The 16,752-nt window shown below is 43.6% G+C and overlaps 1 protein-coding gene across 2 annotated transcripts in view; it reads left to right on the top strand.

Moving 5' to 3' along the window:
* CCNB3 (cyclin B3) overlaps nucleotides 1-16,752 on the top strand; it is a 267,192-nt gene that overhangs the window by 65,074 nt on the left and 185,366 nt on the right. For both annotated transcript variants that reach the window (XM_068249684.1, XM_068249683.1), the window contains exon 4: nucleotides 10,496-10,590. In XM_068249684.1, the coding sequence (XP_068105785.1) occupies nucleotides 10,496-10,590 (95 nt within the window). The remainder of the gene's footprint in view (nucleotides 1-10,495; nucleotides 10,591-16,752) is intronic.

Genomic DNA, 16,752 nt, shown 5'->3' with positions numbered 1-16,752 from the left:
TTCTGGAATCCTTGTTCCCAAACGATAAATCCAAGTTGCTTCAATTTTATAAAGTTCATTCTCTATGTCACCTCCTCTGTGTGACACTTTTTTTGTTTTATAATCCCTTTGAAACGTAGCCCAGATGGATCTTTGTTATGATAGCGGGCAAAATGGGTCCCCAGAGGGCTGTCCTTTTCCGCTTTTTCAATGTTTTTCACATGTTCCCCTATTCTTGTGCCAAGGCGTCGTTTTGTTTTGCCAACATAAAGTAAATTACACGGGCATTTTATACAATACACCACCCTTTCTGAATTGCAATTAATATTATCTCTAATATCAAATTCTCTCGTGCCCTTTGCATTTGTAAACGTTTTTGATCTCTCTACTAGCCCACACACATTACAATCACCACAGCTAAACATTCCAAATTTTTGAGGGAATTTGTTTAACCATGTGTCTTTTGTTTTACTCAAAAATTCTAATCTCACCAACTCATTTTTTAGATTCCTCGCCTTTCTGGCTGTCATATAGGGTCTTTCACCTACCAGATTCTTGATGCGTTTATCTACCAACAAAATCCCCCAATGTTTCTGTAACACTTTCTGTAATGCATACCAATGGGCCCCATATGTAGTTACAAATCTAATAGGGTCATTCTTTTCCCCACCAACTGTCAATTTTTTACGTGGTGATCGTCCTGTTCTTAATTCATCCCTATTTTTTTCCAACATTTTTTCAAATTCCAACTTGACCAACTCTTCAGGATATCCCCTCTCAACCAGCCTCTGGCTCAACTCATGGCCCTCTCTCACAAAGTCCTCATCAAGAGTACAATTTCTTCTATGTCTGTAGAATTGTCCCCTAGGCACCGCTTTCCTCTGTGACACCAAGTGATGACTTGAGTAATGTAGCAATGTATTCCCTGCCGTCGGTTTCCTAAATGTAGTCGTCACCAACCTTCCATTTTCCTTTCTAATTTTTAAATCCAGGAATGATAACTCCTTATCACTCCAATCATATGTAAATTTAAGGTTTCTCTCATTGGTTCCCAACCCCTCAATGAACCAACTTAATTGCTCAATGAACCTCAGCCATAAGCGTACGTGCCTCTGGAAGAGGTCCATGGGGTACACATCCTGCCGCTCCCACAGCCCCAGGTGTAGGCAAGCGTAGGCTGGGGCACAGGATGCCCCCATCGACGTGCCCCTGGTCTGGCGATAAAAGCGCCCATCGAAGCAGAAGCAATTGTACTCCAAGACTAATTGCAAGGCCTCCACCACAAACTCATTGTGGAGTGCGGAATCTGGGTAGTACTCACCAAGGAAGAAAGCCACCGCAGCCAATCCCACATCATGGGGAATTGAAGTGTATAGGCCCTCGACATCCACACTCACCACCAATTCCTCCTCACCGAAAAACATTGAAAAAGCGGAAAAGGACAGCCCTCTGGGGACCCATTTTGCCCGCTATCATAACAAAGATCCATCTGGGCTACGTTTCAAAGGGATTATAAAACAAAAAGTGTCACACAGAGGAGGTGACATAGAGAATGAACTTTATAAAATTGAAGCAACTTGGATTTATCGTTTGGGAACAAGAATTCCAGAAGGTCTGAACTCTGATCTGAATATGGTGTATTTTTTGAACTAAAGGGAGGGAAGTATATCAAAAGATGAAGTAGATGGAAAATGATAAGAATGAATGGGTCTAAAAACTCCTAATGAAGAAATAACTGATGTGTGATCTAGTGTTCAAAGGCTCCGCTGATTTGCCCTCTGTTACCAGAATTAAGATGGCGGTATTGTAGCCATGATGACCTCTCAACTAAGAGGGACGGGTCTATAAGGCCACACTGCTGAAGGGAACTCCATCCCCATTTCGCTTTGAGAAAGCCTCGTGGGCGGGGCGAAACGCGTCAGCGGGTGGGGCCTGACTGACACATGTGAGCGCTCACAATCCCGGGACGCCGGGCCACGCCAGGAATCTACGCGAGACTACGGGAAGCAGCCGGTGCAGAGAGACGCTGAGAGGTGATGCACAACTGCGTCGGGCATCCGCAACTCTAGGAGCCCTGAGCGAAGCTCCCTCGGAAGAGCGCATTACTGCGTGAAGGTTGTGAGTAATCCCATAACAAAGGTTCATCTGTTGATTGTGCAGCCCTGCGGGGTGGATGAAACATCTAATAAGTTGCCAGCCAGATGCATGTGTATGAAGTGCTGGGTATTGACGTCACACAGGACACTAACAAGGCGGTATATACAGCAAGTGAGAGGGCTGTTGGCTATTGCAACAGGAATGGTGTCTCCCAGAGGAATTGCCAGAAGTGTCGTTTTTGTCTCTAGATGAACTGTGATAGAGAAGTCCATCAGCTAGCCGGCCGGCTGTCAGTTACAGTGCACTATACAGATTGCTTGCGGAGGCCTCGTGGTGTGCGCCGGTGGAGGGCCCACAGATGTCCAATAGTGATTGGATAACCGATCAATTTGCATAGGCTGAGGCTGGGCGATTGAGACGGTATAAACCATCACAGGGACAGTGGGATTGCACATAGTAGCAGCTCCAGTGTCAGATCATGTTTTTAGGATGTTTTAAATGTTTGTGTACTACTGTTTCGGTAACTGATTTTGCAGGTCTATAATAAAGTGAATATAAGCACATGAAGATTCCCTGGTTGTATATGTATTGATGCGATATTAGTCTGGTACCAGAGTATCTCCTCATATGAGTTGTGCTAATTATAAACATGTGGCCGCCAAAATGGTGATGGAGTAAATAACCTTTATATACTGTTCCTGCCTGCCTGTTATGCAAATTTGTATCTTCTAGCTTCCTGTCCAAAGTTTGGGAGGGAGACCAGTCTCATAGGAGGGGTGCTGTCACTCTGACTACTGGAAAAGACATTACCCAAGGTAAGCTGGGCTTTTAAGATCCTGTATTTGCTTTTAAACAATACCAGTTGCCTGGCAGCCCTGCTGACCCTGTGTCTCTAATACTTTTAATTATAGACCCTGAACAAGCATGCAGCAGATCAGGTACTCTGACTCAGGTTTTACTGAATTTGCCATATGCATGTTCCTGGGTTTTGACTCTACTTATGCCAGATGATCAGCAGGGCTCCCAGGCAACTGACATGCTTTACAAGGAAATAAATATGGCAGCTTCCATATCCTTCTCACCTCAGGTTCCCTTTAAAGGAGTACTGTGGGGTTTTTTAAAAAGAGAATCTGACACTTACCTGGGGCTTCTACCAGCCCCTGAAGACATCAACTCCCGCACCATTCCTGTAGGATCTTGCGTTTGCCGCGTCGGGGAATGGAAGATCCTGCAGGGACGGTGCAGGACTTAATATCTTCAGGGGGCCGGTATATGCCCCAAGTAAGTGTCCGTTTTCTTTTTAAAAAAAAACCCCACAGTACTCCTTTAATAGATCCTGTGTGTTGCTGTGCTGCATACAGTACACACCACAGAAGGAGAGGGAGACAGGAGGAGTAATGATAGATGTATGAGTCTACATATCATGTCTTAAAACAGAACTAAAAGTAAAATATATCAGTGAAGTTGACACATACAGGTCCTTCTCAAAAAATTAGCATATTGTGATAAAGTTCATTATTTTCTGTAATGTACTGATAAACATTAGCCTTTCATATATTTTAGATTCATTACACACAACTGAAGTAGTTCAAGCCTTTTATTTTAATATTGATGATTTTGGCATACAGCTCATGAAAACCCAAAATTCTTATCTCAAAAAATTTGCATATTTCATCCAACCAATAAGTGTTAGTTTTTTAAAGCAAAAAGTCAAGCTTCAAATAATTATGTTCAGTTATGCACTCAATACTTGGTCGGGAATCCTTTTGCAGAAATGACTGCTTCAATGCGGTGTGGCATGGAACCAATCAGCCTGTGGCACTGCTCAGGTGTTATGGAGGTCCAGGGTGCTTCGATAGCGGCCTTAAGCTCATCCAGAGTGGTTGGGTCTTGCGTCTCTCAACTTTCTCTTCACAATATCCCACATATTCTCTATGGGGTTCAGGTCAGGAGAGTTGGCAGGCCAATTGAGCACAGTAATACCATGATCAGTAAACCATTTACCAGTCTACTATTTAGACACAAATCACAGACATAAATCCACATATGCTAACTAGTGTACCCACCACATATAGAATGCAATTAGAACTGCTAGACTCAGTCCAAAAAGACAAATACTAATTGCTGAAGGTATTCGTAATTGTCTTTGTGGGCTGAGTGCAGAAGTTCTAATTGCATTGTATGTATATGTGGTGTGTTCACTGCTTAGCATAAGTGGGAATATGTCTGTGCTTTAGGTCTGTACACACGCCGGACTTTAGGTGTGGTGTGCAGTAGAGCATGTCATGTGTGTGCTTAGGCTGAATGTAAGCACAAAAAGCCTCTTTAAAAGTAAGCATGAAGCCAATTCCTGCTTCCTACTATGTGCTTTTTTGGAATTTCTGTCAATTTGCATGGCTGTTGATAACAGAAGATAATTAGGAGAGTCTTGTCTTGTCCCCCACCTTTATTCTGTTCAGCTATTAAGGTGCCCATACATCTAGTGATGATGGGCAGATTCAGGGGTTTCATTTCAATGTCGAGAAATTTCACACCGCAATGCCGGGCACCCGATCAAGAAACATTTTGTTCAGCTGCATACCACAGACACTCCATTTAGAGGGGGTAGAATTTAATTGGGTTTATCTCCTGTGGTATGCAGAACAGTGTTCAATAAGCAAAGAGCAGTCATTATGGTTCAATTTCTTTATGACTATTAATCATGGGTACAATCCAAGACACTCTGAAGTACAGGGGGGAAAAAACAAAGTACCGTATTTTTCGGACTATAAGATGCACTTTTTCCCCCCTACCCCCCCAAACTAGGGGGAGAAGTGAGTGCGTCTTATAGTCCGAATGCTAAATATTTGTTTTACGGCTGAGTATTTAGGAGACGGAGATGAAGAGTATGTAAGTTGCGTCTTCGGGGAGAAGATTTAGCTTTTAATTATCTGCCTGAATCTGGAATGCAGGGTGAAAGGAGAGTTTGAGCTGGGCAGCGTGTAGAATGTGAATGTGTGCCTTTCCGAGAGTCTGTGAGCTCTGCTTGCGGGGGAGGAAAAGATCTGTTTACATGTTTTCATTGTCTGCCGCTGCCTGCCATACATCTGACATGCCGGGTGAACGAAGAGAGCCGAGCCGCTAATATAGCAGCGTGTGTGCACTGAGGACTGTGAGCTTTGACTGCCTGTGTACGGGGAGAAGATCCAGCTGCTTTTAATTCCCTGAAAACCAGGGCTGTGGAGTCGCCCCAAAAATCCACCGACTCCGACTCCTCAGTTTAGGATTCCTCCGACTCCTCTAATTTGCATATTACAATTTTGTTGATTAAAAGTATGTAACATGAAATTCGTCTCTTAACTGCCAACGCTTAGGAATTTTACAAGGCAACTGAAGTGAGAAGGATATGTAGACTACTATATTTATTCCCTTTAGACTAAAACTAGTCCTTGGTAAGAGTACTTGTAAAAGGTACAGACCGGAACAAAGAAAATCTATCAGGCCCTAGGCAATGTAACTGTGGGTACATGTAAGAATTATGTGCAGGTACTCTGCAGGGGAATGAGGAGATTCTTCCTCTATTACACATTCTTCATGCACAATCTGAACCAGGTTTATGGGTGACAGACGACACCTCTGTGTTCAACGTGCACAGCATTCTCAGTGGATTCCCTGCAGCTCTGTGGGGAGTGCATATGTAGAGTATAGTACTACTGTGTAACAAAGTAAACCTGAGACAGATGAAATTAAAGTTTTATACATACCTGGGGCTTCCTCCAGCCGCCTTCAGGATAATCAGTCCCTCGTTGTCCTCCTCCACCACCTGGATCTTCTGCTATGAGTCCAGGTACTTGAGCCAGTAGGGCATAGTGCGCATGCACACACTACACCGCCGGGAGCGTACTACACCTGCGCAGCACTATTGCGCAGGTGCAGAATGTTCCTGGTTGTGGGAGCGGCATGCGGCCGGACAGCGCTGACTGGCTGAATTACCAGGACTCATAGCAGAAGATCCGGGTGGTGGAGGACAGCGAGGGACTGATTAGCCTGAAGGGGGCTGAAAGAAGCCCCAGGTATGTATAAAACTTTACTTTTCATCCGTCTCAGGTACCCTTTAATTTGTAGTCACCAAACCAAATTTTAACAACATATCAAATTATTTGATTTCATCAGCAAAGGGAGTGCATACATTTGCATAAATCCGCATCAGTGCAGAATTATTTCCATCTCATTGACCATCTCTATTAGTGACACAGCTACACATCAGGCTTTATTCTTACAGCATAGATGTTATTTAGTATATATAAGAGATTCCTGTGTACACATCATATATACAGTCACAATCAGATATGTATATCTAACCTTAAAAATACGGGGACTGCTTTATTGAAGCAGCACAAGTAACTAATTTTGATTGGTTTATTTAATTTTTGTGGACTAAGCACAGCTATTACTGTATATATACATTATTTTTAATGACTATTATCTGAGAAATAGAACATTTTATCATATTTTCTATTTTAATTACAGTTACAAATTCATTAGGAGTCGGAGTCGGTGCATTTTTTCCCGACTCCAGGCACCCAAAATTGCCCGACTCCACGACTCCGACTCTCCGACTCCACAGCCCTGCTGAAAACTACGTATGTAAAGCTTCCGTGCCGGGTGAAGGGAAATGGTGAGCTGATGAATGTAACAGTGTGTGCATAGCATTCAGCTGCTTGTTAGCTGCTACATATGATTTGCCGATCAGCTCACTGTCTCTGTTACCCGGCATGTAAGCTTTACATACGCAGCTTTCAGGGAATTAAAAGCAGCTAGATTTTCTCCCCGCACACAGGCAGACATAGCTCACAGCCCCTCGGTGCACACACGCTGCTGTTTTAGCGGCTTAGCTCTCCCTTCAATCGACATGGCAGCAAACAGACAATTAAAAGCTCCTGGATCTTCTTCTCACGGACAAACTCACAGCCTCTCCGCTAGGAACCAGCTGAAACAAGAGAGAGCTGGTGGAGGGGTGGCCGAGCTCCAAGTCACATGTTGCTGATCGTCATCTCCAGCGCTTCTGACGTCTGTGTGATGACGTCTGGGCATGCAGGAAGTTTGTGTGCGCTGCATGGGAGGGAGGAGGCTGCGGTGTCCCAGACACAACAGATGATGTTATGGCATCATCATGATGGAGGAGACTTGTATCCCTGCACAGAGGTCACAGAGCTGCATCAGGTGAGTGTTTGTCTCAGGGATTAGTCTAATTGGTGGTGACAGGGTGGGTTAATGTACTTGGGGCATCAGTGGTTAGTGTAGTTAGTGGCGATTAGTTTCATTATTGGTGACAGGATGGGTTAGTGTACTTGGGAGATAGATACAGCTTGGGGGAAGCTCTACAAGATGCCTTTGCACCATAGACACACCAGGTTTAGAATTTTTTTTTCCTGGTTTTTGAAAAAAAAAAGGTATAACAAAAACACCTTCATTGCCTCGTGCTGGCCTCAATCCTGCGCTCTCGCTGCTTGGGTCTCATGTTTGCTAGGCTCCTTGTAGTGCTGTCTGTGGGTCCGTGCTGTGTTCTCTCATGCAGCCCCCTCTCCCCCTTCCTCATTTGCTGGGCTCTGTGCTGGGGGGGGGGGGGGGGGGGGGGAGTTAGAGAGTCTCCTTTGTGATCTCAGGCATGCAGGTCTGTCTCCACTTTGTCTGCCGGGCTCTATTGTGCGCTGTCCCTCCACTGCTGTTCTAGCCTCTCTCCCCCCTCCACCATCTGTTCTGCTCTCTCCTCCCTCCACTGTATGCTCACAGTTCTATCCTGCCTCAGCTGTCTGCACGCCTATCCCTCTACCAGTGCCCTCCATCCACCGACAGCTTGCCTCTCTCCCTTCTATCCACTCCTGCTCTGATCTGTCTCGTACCTCTGCTGTCTGATCCGCTCTGCCTGTCATCTCGCTGGCTTCCGAGGAGGAGCCTCCTGATGACGCACAATGTAAACACCGCCTGCAGGAACTCGCTCAATCTAATAGGTGGAATTTGCTGACAAGAAGGTCTCCCAATGTTCTCTGCGAGCCTGCCGGGCAGTTAGCACGTGACTGCCGCAGCAGGCTAAGTCACAGGTGGGAGAGGTTTATTAATTATTTTTTTTTTACATATATTGTACACTTTGTGCCTATGATTTTTTTTTAAAAAGGATTCCAATGGTCCATTTTGATAATTAGAGTTCAGTTCCTCTTTAACAACATGCTTTAATGTGACTCCGATGCTTCCAAGTAGGAAGGAGGAAGCATATGAGTCATGTAAAGTGCAAGTTAGCAACACTCCTTCTGACCCTGTCTGCTTGCTCAGGTTCTGAAGTGTGACGTTCAGGAGAATTCAATATCTCCGATTCGAACACCAATGAGGTACTGGAGAATGTGTGAGACAAGGTAGAAATGCAACAAGTGGTTTAGTGGCTAGCAGTTTCTCCTTGCAGTGATCCACCACAAATGTAAAAAACCAAAAAACTGGTGTATGGCTGTGGTAGGGATTATTCGATTGTGAGATCCTCTGAGGTTCAGTTAGACAGAAATTGTTCAGTGTGCTCTGTAAAGGATGTCAGGGCATTACACTGTTGCCATGGTTTCCAAGAAATTTTTAGGGCATCTTCAAACTAAAGTTCAACAGGGTAAACATTCACCCAGAAAAAAAATGCATTAAAATCAATAAAAAGGAGTTAGCTTACCTCAAGAATGACGCCACAATTTTAGTGAATAAAAACAGATTTTTTTATTTATGTATTTTTTTTATTTTACGTACGTTATTCACTTTGAGTCCTATGGGAGAAAACTTCTTTACAAATGTTATTGTATTTTATAAGCGCCTCTCTTTCCCCATCATACATAACATCCTTTTAGAGGTTGGTAATCTGCTTGCTCTAAGGAATCTTTCACATTAGAGAACGTGTGCAGGAATCTGATTTTGTGCATGCAATATGACCTGCGGCGTGATGCCGGGAAGGTGCAGTGCAACACTGATCAGCGGCGGTACTTCTAATTTACCCGACTGGAAAAAAACCCGCGCTGAACGATACGAAGCTCCCAGATGCGGTACAACGTAACCCTCTGGAACACTTTGTCTAATGTCAAAGTTAACATGATAGTCAAACAGACTGTTGCCTTGCTAACCGCATCTTAGGAACAATCCCTCAAAATGCACGGATCAACTCCTAAGGTGAAAGAGCCCTAAGAACCTGTTTCCACTACATACAGATTGGATGCAGAAAAACTGACTCCAATGAATGCCTATGGGAAAATCTGCATCAGAAAAATCGTGTTTAGTGGAAAAAGACCCATAGGCATTCATTGGAGTCAGTTTTTCTGCATCCAATCTGCGTGTAGTGGAAACCTGCCCTTAGGGGCTGGTGCATTTGATTCTTTCCTCAGCCCACCTCTTGCCAAAAAAAGCAACCAAGGGGTACAGAGAGATTCTGACACCCGATAGGTGACAGTTATTCTCCACAATTCTTATTGGTTGGTCTATAAGGCAACCCTATCTTGCGAGATAAAAATTAAAGAATGATACTCACATCACTGTGAGCGTTCTGCGCAAAAGACTGAACCACAGGACACTCACAGTGACAGGCGCATGTTCAAGCCAGGCGCGTGGATGGGCCACGCATGTGCAGTTGCGCATGATTTCGGAATTCAAGCCACCAGCGGGAGCCCAGAGGGGACCCAGAAGACACTGAGGGACCTTGCAGGCTACGGGGGCTGGAGAAAGCCCCAGGTAAGTTCAGCTTTCCATTTCATTCCTCTGATCAGGTTCCATTTAACACTGCACAATCTGACCTCCCATTCTCTGTGTTTTATGTTTCAAGGTACAGATCCCTTGTATCGCTCAAGTCAAAAGCTGGGCTGAAACTGAAGTTGATAATGTTTTGGTATTTACATACAAAATGGCTTGTGTGGCAATGCCTTAGGCTGGATTCACACACACAGCATTGTATGACGCATGCGTTGTGTGTAAACTGTAACAGACACTATTCGTTCCATACATGTTAACTCAAAGCCTGCATGTGAGTTCGAATATGTGATTCTGTCACAACACAGAGTTGTGAGCAAGCCCATAGAATTGTAGCGGCTCAGGTCTCCCTCCTCGCCACTCCTCGAGAGTGCTCCGCTTTCACACACACTTTATTCTTGTGAAATTAACTTGTATTAAGTGGAGTGGCTTTTAGTTTATTCAGATGTATTCTATATAATATACCGGTAATACAAAGCCGCAGCTGGAGTCTCAAAGCTGTGTATTTTTCAATAAAATTCAGTATTTTGAATTTTAGTATATTTTTTTCCTGATTCTGCAGCCGTGGATGACTGCTCTGTACAACTAAAGTGAAAAAATCTTGGTGGGTCACAAGTGGGAACACTACTTAAGAAGAAATTTGTAAGATTTATAAAAACCCAAATGTTTTCAACAGGCACATAAGAATCAACATTTTCAGAAGAAAAAAGATGGTCAGAAAGTTTTGAAGAAAAAAGTTGTTGCAAAAAACAATGAAATTAACATAAAGCGGTAAGTTACATTATATTATATGTAGCTCAACATAAATTGGATTGATTTCGAGTCGGTCTGTAATGTATAGTTCTGTATACTTGTATAGTCTGTCACAAATGTGACTGTACTCTAAATCTATAATTTTCATAGTATCGTGAATATATTCTAGTATAAGCTGATCCGAATCCCGTATATACTCGCCTATAAGCCATGTTTTTGGGCCCAGAAAAATGGCCCTAAAGTGCGGGGTCTCCGCTTACACACGAGTAATATACAAGGCACTGTCACCACACGCGCACACACACGCACACACCTCCGCCATAGGCACAGTGGAGCAGTGCAGGGACGGTGGTGACAGCTGTGTGGGCCTTGTGCCTTGCCGCACTCCTCCGACACCATCTAGTGGCGCCTCACACAGCATGCAGCACTGCAGGCGTCCTTTCAATGAGACTATAAGCGCTCCTGGTGGCGCACTGTGTCATGACGAGACCTGAGCTCCGAGCAGCTGACAGCGGAGAGAGAGGCACAAGGGGACAGAAGAGGGGGAGTAGAGAAACTACAGGAGGAGTGGAGGCCCAGACAAAGCGGTAAGAGCAGCACGATTAGACCTCACCTCATTTAAGCCAATTAGCATGCGCTCTGTCACAAAGGGGGGGGGGGGGGCGGCGCGGCACAAAGCCCACACAGATGTCACTGCTGTCCCCACACTGTTCTGTTGTGCCTATGGGTGGGCATTCAAGGGGGGTTCAATTACTATGCGCTCTGTCAAGGAGGGGGGTGGCACAAAGCCACACAGTTGTCACGGGGTGGGGGTAGTGTATGTGGCACGGCACACAGCCCACACAGAGGATGAAGAATCTGCTTTGCATGCAGAGCTAGAAGAATCTACTTTGCTTATTTCTAAAGTGCCTTTATTGGTGGCACAGGTAATGCTTCACACTGCACTGCATATTTTTTTTTCTCCTCCCCATAAATCTGCAGCATTAGTACATCAAGCTCAGTGAGTTTAATGCATTTGTATCCTCCCGCCTGGACTACTGCAATGCCCTATTCATTGCATCCCGGGATAAAGTTCTGCACCCCTTACATCTAGTACAGAATGCAGCGTCAACATATATATATATATATATATATATATATATATATATATATATATATATATATATATAATATATATCTTTTCTTTTCTTCTGAACCTTTAGGGAAAGCAGTCATTTTGGAAGCCTTGGTTTCCTATTGGGTCATGGGTAAACTTGTAGTTATGACATTTAATGCCAAGGGTCTGAATGAGCCAAATAAAATCTCATATTTTATATAACGCGTATAAACAACGCTTATTAATCATTCAAGAAACGCATTTTAAAACTGGAAGAATCCCTTTGGCGCATTCAGACCTCTACCCAAAAATGGTTCCACTGCACCAACCCAGATGGCAAATCACTAGGAGTCTCAATAGGCTTTCACAAGACGTTCCAGTTTGACCTTATCGATAACAAAATTGATAATACCGGGAGATTTTTTTTATTTTTTTTTGGTGAAAATTGATCACTTGTCTCATATTTTTACTATTGCCGGGATTTATTCGCCACAATAAACGGGAAAAATTGTTAAGATACTTGTACGAGCTTAGTAGGTTTGTGGAGGGCTATGTAATAGTGGGGTTTGATTTAAATCTCTCCCTGGAGCCAAAGTGGTACTCCTCGTCTGGTAGAACTCCCCATAATCCTATAAAAAATCAAACCTAAGCTTCGGGACCCTAGGTTGATAGATGGATGGAGGGTTATGAACCCATCGGACAGAGACTATACTTTTTATTCGCCGTACATAAGTCATACAGCAGAATAGATTATATTTTAGTGTCCCATTGTCTATTAAATTTTCAGTGTACGATCAGTCAGATGTTGTGGTCGGACCATTCACCTGTGATCGTTTCTTTTGTGTTCGGCAATTGCGCTAAGCCTGAGTTTGTTTGGAGTTTGAATAGCGGCCTTTTGGGGGATCCATTATGTAAAAATGGGCTGTTACGTGCAATCGCTGAATTTCATAAAACCCATGCTGGGGATCCTTCTTCCCCCACCAGTCAGATGGGAAACTCTGAAATGTATTTTATGTGGAATACTTATCTCACATGGAGCACGTATTAAGAAGGAGCCCATCAGGTGTCCATGCTCCTTTCAGAGATCCATGCTCTAGAGCAGTGTTTCTCAACGTTGTATTGGTATGTACCTCTTGTTAAATCCTGTACTCAAGTACCCCCAGCATAGTAAACATTATCACAAGTACCCCTTGAAAAATGTATATTTAATCGTAGTACATAATTGGTTCTAAACTATTTCCAATCATTTACTATTGCTTTAAATTAGCTAAAAAAACGAATTTGGTGTTTAAATATTTATCATTTTCTAAAACTCTAAATGTGTTGTTCTTGGTTTAGTATATCAAGCCAGAGTACCCCCTGGAACCATCAGAAGTAACCCCTGGGGTACGCGTACCACACGTTGAGAACCTAGGCTCTTGAGGTATCACATAAGACACACACAAGGATCCAGGAATAGCCATTAAATTATCTAGAGCTAGACATGACTTATTAAAAACATTAGACTCCAAAACACTATTAGGCCCAGTGCATACCAAAACCGCTAGCAGATCCACAAAACTCTAGCAGTTTTGGGTGCGGATGACAGAGATTTGGGCCAGTGCACACCGAGCGGATTTGGATGCGATCCGCTGGCCTCATCCGCCTGAGCATCTGCTTGGCTAATGTCATTGAATGGGCTGGTGCACACCAGAGGTTTTTAGCAAACCGCAAACGTGCAGGATTGGGACTCCCAGACATTGAACTGCACCATAGGGCAATAGCACTATCTCCTATAGTTGACTGGCATCATAGCTGGGAAACGAGGCAGCGGGTTGAGTTGGAGTCTCAGATTCTGGATCTGCATGCCAGCACTTTGCTCTGGATCCCTGTGTGTCTCAGAAAGTCCTTGGCCTATATTCCTTTGTTCGTCAGGTATGTGTTGGCAGTTTGGGATAGTCTGCTGTCGGTTGGTGGATTTCCCTCATCCATCCCAGGATTATTTTTTTGGCAACTTGGGATTTCCTCCTGCCGTGAGTCAAAACTTTTCTGGGGCTTAATAGCAGTGCTTCGGAGTTGAGTCGGAGCAATTTTGGGTACCCAGAGTTGGAGTCAGTCGGTGATTTTATAAACTGAGGAGTCAGATGATTTTTGTACAAAAGCCACAGCCCTGGTAAGTATTAGACTGAGGGCTCGTTTCCACTATTGCGGTGCAGAATCGCCTGGATTCCACCGCTGTTGAAATTCCATGAATTAGCATGCGGATGCGAATTTTTGCGCGTTTTTTGCCGCGAATTTGCATAGGTGAGGGTATATGCGAAATTAACCATGTCACTGCCTGTTTTAATTACATTGGAAAATTCGCATACCATAGCCGCATGCGAATTTCCTATTAAATGCGATTCGCATGCATTCCACTCGCAGGCGAATTCGTTGGCTCTTTTGTGCGTTTTTTTACCGCTGAAAAAAACGCACCTCAACAACGCTACAGTGGAAACAGGCCCATCCACTTGCATTACATGTGCGAATCTGCATGCGTTGAACGCATGCAGATTCGCGATAGTGGAAACGAGCCCTGAGGGGTCAGAGTCAATAAAATTCTGGCCTCTACACTCAACTGTATTACCTCTATCATTCACCCAGATCAAACAGGTTTTATTCACGACCGCTCCACCAGGCTGAATATTAGGCGATGCCAATAAGGCTTTCGGCTTTCGACTCCATCGAATGGGTATATGTTAGAGCAGTCCTAAAGGCCTTTGGCTTCGGGCCTGTTTTTCAAAAATGGTTCCAGATTCTATACAACAAACCAAAAGCCAAAATTAGAATCAACTCCCTGATCTCCCCACTTTTTTCTATCGCTAGAGGTACGAGACAGGGCTGTCTGCTTTCACCTCTCCTCTTCGCCATTGCCATAGAACCTCTTGCCCAAGCTATTCGCAACAGCCCCTTAATCCAAGGTCTCAAAATACACAAAGTTTGAAGAACGTTTCCCCCTATACGCTGATGATATGTTGGTATATTTGGCAGATCCAGGTCCCTCTCTAGAAGCTACTTTAAATATATATATATATAATGTTTTTCACCAAATCTCAGGATTGTCTATTAATTGGTCCAAATCGATCTTATTTCCTCTGGACACCTTTGACCCCCAAATAATATCCAAACTTTCCCAACTACAGATAGTGGAAGAGTTTAAGTATTTGGGGATATGGATAAGGCGTCATTTAGTATCATTCCTGGAGATAAACCTCGCTCCAACTATGTTGCAGGTTGAATCAAAACTACGAAAATTGACCTCTCTGCCTTTAAATCTAGCCGGCAGAATATGTATTATTAAAATGGTAATAGCCCCCAAAATACTATACATTATGCAGATGTCCCCAGTTTGGATCCAACAATCCCTATTCAAACGCATTAACTCCATGATACTTTCCTTTATCTGGTCTGGGTCCTCACCGCGTATATCACTAGCTACACTTCAACTTCCTCCCGCTTTAGGAGGCCTGGCCCTGCCTAACTTTTTGATATATCACATGGCGGCACAACTAACCCCCATTCAAAGCTGGCTTAGCGATGACAGGACAAACTCTAGTCTAGCGATGGAAGCGGACATTGCGGGTTCCTATGAGTCACTCTGCGGTGCGGTATATAGATATAAAGTCTCTGGAGGTCTAGAGGGTACAGCCCTTATTCATAATACCATCCGAATGTACAAAAAAGCTTGGAAACTACTAGTTGAACCCCTAAACTACGTGTCCCTTAGCTCTCCCTTATGGGGTAACCCCAACCTTTCTGAACTACACACACTGCCCGACATCACTTTCTGGCACACACAAAATGTTAAATATATAGCTCAACTGTATGATAACGGGGCCTTTAAAGACTTCAATTCCCTTCGTTCAGAATTCGGCCTACCTAAACATGCCCTTTTTCGATATTTCCAATTACGACATGCTTTAAAGGCACAGATTGGACTAAAAGGGGTATGTCTTGAACCCTCGGAACTTGAAAAAGTCCTCCTTAAAAAAGACCACACAAAACAAATATCCACTTTATATAACTTTCTAGCTACCCATGGAAATGCCAGGAGGGTTTCAGCCTCCAGAAATCGATGGTCTGTCCTCGACCACAATGTATCCCAAGAGCAATGGTCGGAACATGCCGAAAGCTTCAATAAGGATATAATTGCCTCATATGACAAAATTATAAATACTAAATGGTTCCACCAAGTCTACTACACACCATTAAAACTAGCTAAAATGAGCTCCTCGTATGACGATAGCTGTTTTAAGTGCAAGGTCCCCCATGCTGATTTTCTCCACTGCATATGGAGTTGCCCCTTAGTTAAAAAGTACTGGAAATCTGTTATACACTTTTTGCGTGATACTATACAACTACCAGTGATCCTAGATGTAAAGCTATGCTTATTGGGAATTTGGGTGATCTGCCCTGCAGCAAAAATCAATCAATCCTTATCAAAATTCTTCTATTTTATGCCAGAAAAGCCATAACCTTGAAATGGAAACTACCATCAGTCCCCTCTATAAGAGATTGGAAAAAACTAGTAAACTCAGCGCTCCCACTATACAAGCTCACCTACCAATCACGAAATCAATTTAAAAAATTTGACAAAGTCTGATATAGGTGGATAAATGCTGCGGAAACCACGATCCCTAACCTTGACATAAACGTAGCTGTTCAGAATCTTCAATGGGTTTAATGACTAATATAGGTATATTTCTGTGTACTATTACCTTTTCATTGTACTGATCATCAGCAATATATGCAAGTGGTGAGAAACTGAAATCTTGTTCTGAAACACATTTGGGATCTGTTGTAATGTCGAATATAATCGAATAATATAAGCCCCTGATGAGTCATTACTGACGAAACCGGTAGGGCGTGGCCTCAGGCGCGGCGGCAGTGGAGACGCAGACGAGAGAGAGCGGATGAGGACGTCCATATATGATATGCGCATATCTATTTTATTCTTGTGAGTGCAATCTTGTGCTTTATATTTTTTAAATAAACGGTATTATGCTATGGAAACCTTTCTTTTGAGTCCTTAAGGAGATAGCTGACTTGGTGGAAATCTTCTGATG

This window comes from Hyperolius riggenbachi, chromosome 8 (assembly GCF_040937935.1).
Source record: "Hyperolius riggenbachi isolate aHypRig1 chromosome 8, aHypRig1.pri, whole genome shotgun sequence".
Taxonomy (NCBI): domain Eukaryota; kingdom Metazoa; phylum Chordata; class Amphibia; order Anura; family Hyperoliidae; genus Hyperolius; species Hyperolius riggenbachi.
Note: the sequence above shows the minus strand (reverse complement) of the source record. Positions and strands in the feature narration are given on the sequence as shown.